The sequence below is a fragment of the Erigeron canadensis genome, chromosome 3, assembly GCF_010389155.1.
Source record: "Erigeron canadensis isolate Cc75 chromosome 3, C_canadensis_v1, whole genome shotgun sequence".
Classification (NCBI taxonomy): Eukaryota; Viridiplantae; Streptophyta; class Magnoliopsida; order Asterales; family Asteraceae; genus Erigeron; species Erigeron canadensis.
Genome location: NC_057763.1, coordinates 26,636,839 through 26,646,928, shown reverse-complemented (window position 1 = coordinate 26,646,928; position 10,090 = coordinate 26,636,839). Strand labels below are relative to the sequence as shown.

Sequence of the window (10,090 nt, the reverse complement as noted above, 5' to 3'; positions counted from 1 at the left end):
TTTAATTTCTTTAAATCATTTGTTTTTGTTATAAAAAAAAATCTTATAAAATATATAAAAAAAATAAAAATTGACTATAAAAAAAATAGAATTTTAATTCAGATAAGGGTTATTTTTATATATTTTGATTGTATTGTATCATTTTTCTAATAAAATGTACTAAATGTTTAAAAGTAACCATTTATACGTAAAATTGTATATATATATATATATATATTTTTTTTTGATATGAGGTTTTTTTCAATATTTAGTAGATCTGATTTGTTTATATGATATAAAAAGAACGATATTTTAGCTATTCATTGTGACTTTGATCTAACGTTTGTATTTTAATCAAAATTATGTTTTATAGTTGATTTTTCTATTTTTTGATATACATACATTGTTTGATGAAATGTATATTATTATATTGTGTATAATTTTTGTTTTATTCTTAACATCAAAGTATTAGTTAAATGAATTGGTAATCGCACATATGAGACTTCTTGTTCATTCTTGCTTAATGTAAGGCTTGTTTCATTTAGTTAGATAAATTTTTTAAATTTGTAACAAAAATTCAAAACATATTAAAATGAAATCTGTAAATCATATATTCTTGTGAACTTTGAAGACTACTTCCATATATATAATTTTAATTTTAATTATGTAAATAAACATTAGTCAATTTAAAAAGTTGGAGGATTATTATTGATTAATTTTCAAAAAGATAAAGTGATGGACATGATGTGTAAAAAACAGAAGTAGGAGGTGTCAAGTAATAAAACACTGGTAGTTGTAATTAGGTTTCCTTTTTATTTTTAACAGCCGTCACACTCGTTTCACACTCATATCAGTCCATTATGTAGAAAAATATGGTGACTCATCTTAAACTCAATGGCATCGGCATCAACTTCATCGGTTGAAAAGGGTTACATTTACGACGTTTTTATAAGTTTCAGGGGTAAAGACTTGCGTACGAGTTTTGTTGATCACCTTTACCATGCTCTTCGGAAAAGTGGCATTATTGTTTTCAAAGATGATAAGGACATCGAGGTCGGGCAAAAGATCGGTGACGAGCTCCCCAAAGCCATCAAAGATTCCAAGTTTCACATCGTTATTTTCTCCAAAAGATATGCAGATTCTTATTGGTGCTTAAACGAGTTCGTAGAGATCCTAGAAATATGCCAGAACCCGGAGGAGGGAACTTTTTTCCCGATCTTTTATCATGTCAAACCCAGCGAAGTCCGCGAACAAAAGGGGCCAGTTGAAAAAGCATTCGCAAAACACTCAGAGAACGAGGCTGCTGGGAGATGGAGGGCTGCTATGGCAGAAGCAGCGACCCTGGAAGGGTGGGAGTTGGACAAGACCGGTGATGGGTATTCTCTTATGTCTCATATTCTAATTTTATGTTTCAATTCTTAATCTACGGAAAATTTGAGTTTAATGCTCTTAGGACTAAAGACACCGTTTCCTTAGAATAAATTTTCCCTTAGGATATGAACCTAAGACCAAACCAAATCTATCTATTGATGGTTGGTTCTTAATCTATATATATTAATAATATATCACTATATATTATTGATAGTTAGGCTAAAGGGAGTGGGGGTGTCCATAACCCCCCAAACTCATGGCATATTGATATGTGGAGTCTAGTCACTCAAGGGGCTTTCCCCTTGCAGTGAGGCCTTCCCATAAAGCCTAAGAAAGAGAGCGAGAAATAAAGAAACGGAAAGAGAAGGAAAGAACACTTGGAGGAAGGAAAGAGCATGGGGACATGTGAAATGAAGGCGTTAAAAATTGGATAGGGAGGAAATTTCTTAGGCCCATAACGCCCCTAGGGGCGGCGTAACGGGGGTTATGGGGGAGTTATATACAATTAAAATTAACGAGTCATGAGAGATTGTAAGTAACATTATTGAATCTTCTTCAACACACAGGCATGAAGTTCAGTTCATCGAAAAAATTGTTCAAGCCATATCACAAAAGCCATATTTCGCCAATTTCAGTATTAATGAAAACTTAGTGGGCATGATGACCCGGGTGGAGAAATTACTTTTAAGTTTACAAGTTGGCTTTGATGATGTTCGGATGATAGGAATCACGGGTCTTGGTGGGGTGGGGAAGACAACTCTGGCAAGTGTAGTTTTTAATCGGATAGCCAATCAGTTTGATGTCAAAAGCTTTGTTCAGAATGTTAGAGAACGCTCAAAAGACCCTAAGGGTTTGCAGGATATGCAACAACGGCTCCTTACTTCTATGTTTGGCGATCAAAGCATTGATGTGCCAAGTGATTTTGAAGGGCGTAGTATGATGCAAAGGAGGATGCCTAGTATAAAAGTTCTTATAGTTCTAGATGACGTGAATGATTCAAAGCAACTTGAGGCGTTAGCAGAACCAAGTTGGTTTAGGCCAGGAAGTAGAATCATCATTACATCAAGGGATAGACAAGTATTGGTAGCCCATGGAGTTCAGAGTCACAATATTCATGATGTTGGCACGTTATCAGATGAGGATGCAATTCGTCTCCTTAGCAGGTATGCTTTTAAAACAGAGTGTCCAGCTGAGGGTTATGAAGAGCTATCTAAAAAGGTTGTAAAATATGCTGCTGGTCTTCCTTTAACCATCAAAACTTTAAGTTCATCTCTTCATGGTTGTCCTGTGCAAGAATGGGAAGATGGTATCACAAGACTAGAAACAGTTCCATGGGGTGATACCTTGAAAATATTGAAAATAAGCTATGATGCTTTAGAAGAGGATCAGAAAGAGATATTTTTACATGTTGCTTGCCTATTGAAAGACGAAAGGAAGAAGAGAGCAATTAGAATACTAGAAAGTTTAGGATTTCGTGCTAAATTTGGTTTAGGAGTTCTAGAGAAGAAATCCTTAATTACTCTCCGTGATGTTACTCATCGCTGTGACGATTGTGATTGTGATTATGATGATGATAAGAAGCTGGACATGCATGATCATATAGAAGAAATGGGAATGCATATTGTTCGTAATCTGCATCCTGTTGAGCCTCAGCAACATAAGCTACTATGGATTAGAGATGAAATTGAAGATATAATAGAAAAAGACATGGTAAGGTTCAAGTTTATTTTATAATACCAGAGATAGCATGTTTATATTTGTTATGATAAACTGTTCATGTCAGTTCTTGTAAATTATAACAGGGTACTGAAGCAATAAAAGGTATAAAACTGCTGGAAACGGATCTCCCTCCAGCTAAAATTTTGCATAGTCTTAGAAAGATGAGTAGACTATGTTTTCTTCAGGTGGGGTGGATACTATATTATGAAAAATCTCAATCTTATAGCAGGCGAGTATATGAATATTTTACTTCCAAATACCACCTTCCAAATAGTTTACAATTTCTACATTGGAAAAGATATCCTTTTAGGTACTTACCTAAAACATTTCATGGAGATAAGCTTGTTGAGATGGAAATGCCCTCTAGCCATATTCATCAACTCTGGAAAGGGGGAGAAAAAAAGGTAGAATACTCGTTAGTTTGTTTAGTTTAATTTGCATGGTGCTATATATATATATATATATATAGAGGTGAGTTATTTTGAGAACTCACTATTAAAAAAGAACGCGAGAACAATTTTGGGCCACATATTTCCCATACCTTTTTCTCTCTTTAATTAAATAAGAAAATTCATCTAAATCATTCAAATTGTTTTATCTCACAAATCGTAAATCGTTAGATGAAACAAACAGTATGGCTAGTCTTAAAATTTCGTCCTCTTTCATTAGAGATGCAATTTGATATATTTTTGACGACTTTTTATTTTTTGTTTTCTTTTTGATACTTACACATAACCTACACATGTGTAAGTTGAACGAAAATTGTGATTCGGAACGGGCTTTGCCTTTAAAGATATTCATAAAGGGTAGCTGGTGGTGGTGTTAGGTCATTGAGGGTGAGAGGTCATAGTGTGATAGGTCATAGAGGGTGATAGGTCATAGGGGGTGATAGGTCATAGGGGGTGATAGGTCATAGGGGTGATAGGTCATAGGGGGTGATCGGTGATGGGTGATCTACCTAACGGGCTCTGCCCTTAGCCGCTATGGCTCCGCCATGGACTGACGGGCTCTGCCCTTGGCCACCATGGCTTCACCATGGATTGGCAGGCTCCGCCTTTAACCTTCATTGTTGTGTAGAGATGGTTATTTACTAATTTAAATGTGAAAACAAAGATCTTACACATGTGTAGGTGCACAAGGAAGAAAGACGAAAATTAAAAAGTCGTCAAAAATATATCGAATTGCATCTCTAATGAAAGATGACGAAATTTTAAGAATACCTATACTTTTTTCTTGATCTAACGATTTACAATTTGTGAGAAAGAATTTTGAATGATTTGGAAGAATTTTCTTATTTAATTGAAAAGAGAGAAAAATAGAGAAAATATGTGGCCCAAAATTGTTATCGCGTTCTTTTTTATTTGTGAGTTCTTAAATAGCCCTTCATATATATATATATATATGAGAAAAGTGAGTATGAGGCTGTTACGCACCCAACTTGGGTGAAAAACCCTTCACATACCAATATTTTAATATTTTGAATAAATGTTTGCCCCCTATGATTTTTATGGTTTAAAAAAAGGTATGGGAAGGGTTTTTCACCCAACTTAGGTGCCTAATAGCCTCATATTCCCTTCCCCCAATATATATATATATATATTACTTTATACTAACCTTTTTTTTTTCTACATTCGATAGGTTCTTCCAAAACTCAGGCTCCTTGACCTTACTGGTTCTAAACTAGAAACCTTTGACTCTGCTGGGATGACTCCAAATCTTGAAAAATTAGTTCTTCGTGGATGTGAAAAGTTGGTAGAAGTCAACATTTCTGATGAATGTTTGTATGTAAAGAAGCTAGACCTATCCAATTGTACAGCCTTAGAAAAAGTCACCATTTCCAATGAATGTCAGAATCTTGACAAGCTGGAGCTGGGCGGATGCATATCCTTAAGAGAACTTCAATTGCATGGGGAATGTCCATCACGTCTGGAGTCCCTCTACCTTTCTGATACTAAGTTGCGTAGCTTGAAACTTGGGTTGGCCGCTAATCTGGAGGTGTTATCAGTTGAACAATGTGAAGATTTAGAGGAACTCGTCATGCCTGTTGAATGCCAAAAGCTCACTGCCCTCACCCTCTGTGGTATCAAGAAATTACGTAGCTTCAACCCAGGGCGCATCTGGAAGATATGAAACTTGAAAAATGTGAAGACTTAGAGGAACTCGTCATGCCTGTTGAATGTCAAAAACTCACTAAACTCTCCCTCTGTGGTATCGATAAGTTACGTAGCTTCAACCTTGGGCTGACCCCTAATTTGGAACAGTTGCGACTTGAACTTTGTGAATACTTTGAAGAACTCTATGTTCCTGTTGAACGGCTAGCAACGCTTAGAGTCCTTTCAATCACCAGTTTTAAGAGGAGTAACGATGAATCTTGGCTGGAGAAGTTAAAGAATCTAGAGGAGTTGCATTTGTCATTTATATATATGAATCAACTTCCAGATAGCATTTTGATGTTGAATCATCTGAGAGTACTTTACCTTGAAAGGTGTTGGAACCTGAAGCAGTTACCCGAGGACCTTGATAGATTGGAGTGTTTAGAGGAGTTAAGCCTAAAGGACTGTAAATCCTTACAGAATATTCCTGACTGCATCTGTAACATGACTCATTTGAAAATATTGAATCTCTCCCGTTGCCTTCAGCTTGAGAAGTTGCCTTCAGCTTGAGAAGTTGCCTGATGAGTTTCGACGTTTACAAAGTTTGCAAGTGTTACAAGTAAGAGATATAGCTGATAGGTTAAATAATCTTCCAGAATGCATTTCCCATTGGAAGATCTTGTGGTTATTAAGAAATAGCTGGAAGGTTATATAGAATCTTCCCGATGATCGAGCATTCTTCGCTTGTACATTTCTCGCTGATATAAATTTGATTTTTGTTACTCTTTTGACTACGATCGATCTTAACATGTATGATGTAGGTATGTATTTTATTATTTCTGGTTATACCTTGTGCAGGTTTGTCAATCAAATCCTCTAGGAAGTTTAATAAATATCTTTGTAAAACTATGAATTATTAGTTGCAAGTACACCTTATCTGAGGTGAAATATTATATTTCATGATAATATAAACGAAGGTAAGTCCTGTATGTATGTCACAAGTTTGTATCCGAATGGAATATTGTATAATCATCATATTTCCATTCATAATATTTGAAATATACAATTTGAATATGCGCTTGTATAGAGCTATACATATCTTTTTTTCTTTTTCTTCCCAAAATCGGTTTCTGAAAAAACCAATTTGAATCAAAACCATTACTGTTATTTACGAACCTGATATGTTTGGTTTGGAACTGGGCCAGGTCCATATCGTTTCATAAACTTAGATATGTATGAGAAGATTAAGGATTTCCCGTACTAAATTCAGAACGTCTCCCTAGTCAAGGTAAATATTGTACTCGTAATTTATAAATTTTGTTCACAACACAACTCCAGGATGCTGGTTGCTACTTTATTTGAAATGGGTTTTTGATTATTTAAGTGGGAAACCATCAAAGAATTAAACTTGCATGCTTTCAATTAGATATTTCCAATTCTATAAAATTTTGTGTGTATGTTTGCCCACCAACTGTTTGATAAAATGTCTGTGAAGCTTATTTATTTGTTTAGATATTTCCATTTCTGTAAAAGTTTGGATGCATAAATGTGGCTTAACAGGGCAGTTGGAATCTTCCTATACGTAGTCAGATATTGCCATTTTGGGCTGTAACGAACTAGAACGCGACTTGTTCATGTTGGTTCATTGAACTTAAAGAACGGTTTTAGCCAGAGATAAATTTGTGTTTATGTTACCATAAGTTTGCTTGTCATTGGGGTATTTTGAGATTTTAAACAACTTTTTATTTTTTAGTAGTGAATAGGAATCACTAATATTTGCTCAGAAAGTTGGCTCTTTGAAACATAAGCATTGTGATATGTAATTGTAATAGTTAACCGGGTAGCACTGCTTATGCAGAATTCAGGCTTTCAAAGTTACGTAGACCTGAATTTAGCATAAACATTTTCAGGAACAATTTATGTGTTTAGTTAACTTCATTGTTACCTTTTTAGTTTAGATACAATTGCCTGACAAAATGGTGTTTGGCTGTACGGGTTGACCTAAATCATTTCACATGTGACCTATATTTCAAAGTTTTCTGTTTGGAAAGGACCCAACCATTCTAATTTCCACCTCTAATAATAATTTAATTTTTTGCTAAACTCTGTCTCGAATTTTAAATACTATTCTGCCCTTTGACCTCACTTCAGACTCAAATCTTTGAGTCTTTGATTTACTGGCTTTCCATTGTTTCTCGTATTCATCTTTCATTAATCCAGAATTCGTAAAAGTCTTAGGGCTTGTTGTAGCATGGTTACTGCCCTTCTGCCTATAATAAGATTTCTTTTATGTCTGTTGATTTGTGGTATCCAATAGTGTGGATTGTTTACTACTTACTCATTATATGTTAAGTTTAATATATATCTCACCTGTTTCCTAAAAATTTTGTCGTGTGGCTGTCATTTTAGTTTGACTTTTAATGCTCACACGAGCAAAAAAGCTTCCTTTAGATATTATTAATCTGATGCGTTTTGATCTTGGCTTGCCTCATGATTTTATCCTCACACTTCTTCCCGAATTTCCTGAGTATTTTCAGATTTGTAATATGGATAATAATTCAATGGGTTCTAATAATTCAATGGGCTCTGTAGTGTTCGGTCTAGAATTGGTCTCATGGAGAGATAATCTGGCAACCTCAGTGTTGCAGAGAAAAACAATGGAGGAAAGTTATGGTGTTAAAAGGCAAATGCCCATTAAGTTTCCAACAAATTTACCAAAAGGGTTTGATTTAGAAAAGAAAGTAAGAATTTAGGTGCAAGAATGGCAGTACCTGCCTTATATATATCACCATATATAAGGCGTTGGTGCACCATCCGGGAATCTTTTATGTTTCAAACAAGATCAGGACACAAACTGTGGTTTTACGGGAAGCTTATAAAAAGGATCTCTTGACTCAAAGACATTTGTTAATGGGAATAAGGTATCAGTATCTGCATCGAGTATGAATGTAAAGAGAAAATATGGACTCCAAGTTAGTTACAGTGACAAACGGATGGTTTCTTTTATCAAAACAGCTTAACAAGAAGTTCTAAATGTGGATTTGATACTACTGACTGTGAAACTTAGACCTGGAAGGGTAGGTGATATGTGTAAGGGCAACATTGCTGGAATCCTAGATTGATGGATAATCCACCTGGATTGATGGTTCATACAGGTAAATCAGAAAGTATTTAATATGAAACGGGTCAAAGAGGTTGAAAGATGTCCAACATATATTTTTTAATCATTAATTAACTACTACTGTTAATTTTGGATGCCTGACCTATCTTGACCCCAACTAAAACCTTTGTATCCTAACCTGTTACTTTACCAGCCCGTTTTACAACTTCCAAAGTTTTAATGTGGAGTAGAGAACTATGAAGAAACACATCTAATGAAGCATGTTTGGCGATAAAGTTGTGCAGGGAACAGATCACAGTAATCTCGAGCAGGATTTGGAAGACATTCATTCTTTTTGGGATGTGTTGTGAAGATTGCATTCCCTTTTGTGGATATGAAAAATGGAAAACATCAAAATGTTGTTTTCCAATTTCATGTTATAAAATGAAGAATGGTGTTTTTCATTTTATTAGAAAACTTAGAACTCCAATACGATCATTTTTTTAGTATTTTTTTGGAAAATTTTTCTTGAAATTAAAGGGTGTTTTACACCACCAAACAATGCCTATATAACTGCAAAGTCCAAATTTTGCCCCTCCTTATCGCCTCTAAAACATGGAACTACGGGCAGCCTTTGTCAATGGCCAGTGTGTCAAGCGAAAACTTTAATTATATTGAGTCCTCCTGGTATGCTTATACCGGTAGCAAATCGATATTGACCGAATATCATTGGTACTAGTAATTATTTTTGTTAACTAAGGTAATTTTTGACTGGTAGTGATGTTTTAACTTAAGAATTATTTGTAGGTCGTATCATATGGCAGATTCCATGGAAAAGAGGTCTGAATGGGGCTAAAAACATACTAATATAGTAATTATAACGCGTTATGAAAAAAGATTATTTAAACTCAACTTGGTCGTCTTAAAGTTTTTTTCTATTATTATTATTTGATACTAGACTTTAGAATTGACTTCACAAGTTGGCGTTGATGACGTTCGGATGATAGGAATCACGGGTCTGGGTGGTGTGGGGAAGACGACTCTTGCAAGTGTAGTTTTTGATCAGATAGCCAATCAATTTGATGGTAAAAGTTTTGTTCAGAATGTTAGAGAATGCTTACAAGACTCCAGGGGTTTCCAGGATATGCAAAAACTGATCCTTACTTCTGTGTTTGGGGATCAAAGCATTGACGTGCCAAGTGATTTTGAGGGGCGTAGTATGATGAAAAGGAGGATGCCTAGTATAAAAGTCGTAGTTGTAAATGATGTGAATGATGTAAAGAAACTTGAGGCGTTAGCAGAACCAAGTTGGTTTGGGCCAGGAAGTAGAATCATCATTACATCAAGAGATAAGCAAGTATTGGAAGCTCATGGAGTTCACAATATTCATGATGTTAGTACGTTATCAGATGAGGATGCAATTCGTCTCCTTAGTAGGTATGCTTTTAAAGCAGAGAATCCAGCTCAAGGTTATGAAGAGCTATCTAAAGAGGTTTTGCGCTATGCTGCTGGTCTTCCTTTAACCATCAAAACTTTAAGTTCATCCCTACGTGCTCGTTCCACAGTTGTATGGGAAGATGGCATAAAAAGACTAAAAGATATTCCATGGGGTGATACCTTAAAAATATTGAAAATAAGCTATGATGCTCTAGAGGAGGATCAGAAAGACATATTCCTACGTGTTTGTTGCCTATTGAAAGGTGAAACGGAGAAGAAAGCAATCAGAATACTAGAAAGTTTAGGATTTCATGCTCAGATTGGTTTAAGTGTTCGCAGAAATCCTTGATAACTTTCGGTGATGATCATTATGACGATGATGATAAGGTGT

The 10,090-nt window shown here is 35.2% G+C and overlaps 2 protein-coding genes across 2 annotated transcripts; both read left to right on the top strand.

The window, feature by feature from the left end:
* Positions 1-849: 849 nt before the first annotated feature.
* Positions 850-5,199, top strand: LOC122591786 (disease resistance protein RPV1-like). Its single transcript, XM_043764026.1, has 4 exons — positions 850-1,355; positions 1,917-3,060; positions 3,153-3,473; positions 4,708-5,199. The coding sequence occupies exons 1-4, from the start codon at positions 874-876 to the stop codon at positions 5,197-5,199; spliced, it is 2,439 nt and encodes an 812-aa protein (XP_043619961.1). The 5' UTR covers positions 850-873.
* A 2,428-nt stretch (positions 5,200-7,627) lies between these two features.
* LOC122591785 (TMV resistance protein N-like) lies at positions 7,628-10,048 on the top strand. The gene is made up of 2 exons (XM_043764024.1): positions 7,628-7,903; positions 9,221-10,048. The coding sequence occupies exons 1-2, from the start codon at positions 7,628-7,630 to the stop codon at positions 10,046-10,048; spliced, it is 1,104 nt and encodes a 367-aa protein (XP_043619959.1).
* The last annotated feature ends 42 nt before the right edge of the window (positions 10,049-10,090 follow it).

What these genes read in the sequence shown, in the direction of transcription:
- LOC122591786 (XM_043764026.1), top strand. Translation starts at nt 874, where the DNA reads ATGGCATCGGCATCAACTTCATCGGTTGAAAAGGGTTACATTTACGAC. An exon ending in TTGGACAAGACCGGTGATGG is followed by an intron (nt 1,356 to 1,916) that starts GTATTCTCTTAT and finishes TTCAACACACAG; the next exon opens with GCATGAAGTTCAGTTCATCG. An exon ending in ATATAATAGAAAAAGACATG is followed by an intron (nt 3,061 to 3,152) that starts GTAAGGTTCAAG and finishes AAATTATAACAG; the next exon opens with GGTACTGAAGCAATAAAAGG.
- LOC122591785 (XM_043764024.1), top strand. Translation starts at nt 7,628, where the DNA reads ATGCGTTTTGATCTTGGCTTGCCTCATGATTTTATCCTCACACTTCTT. An exon ending in GGTTTGATTTAGAAAAGAAA is followed by an intron (nt 7,904 to 9,220) that starts GTAAGAATTTAG and finishes ATTTGATACTAG; the next exon opens with ACTTTAGAATTGACTTCACA.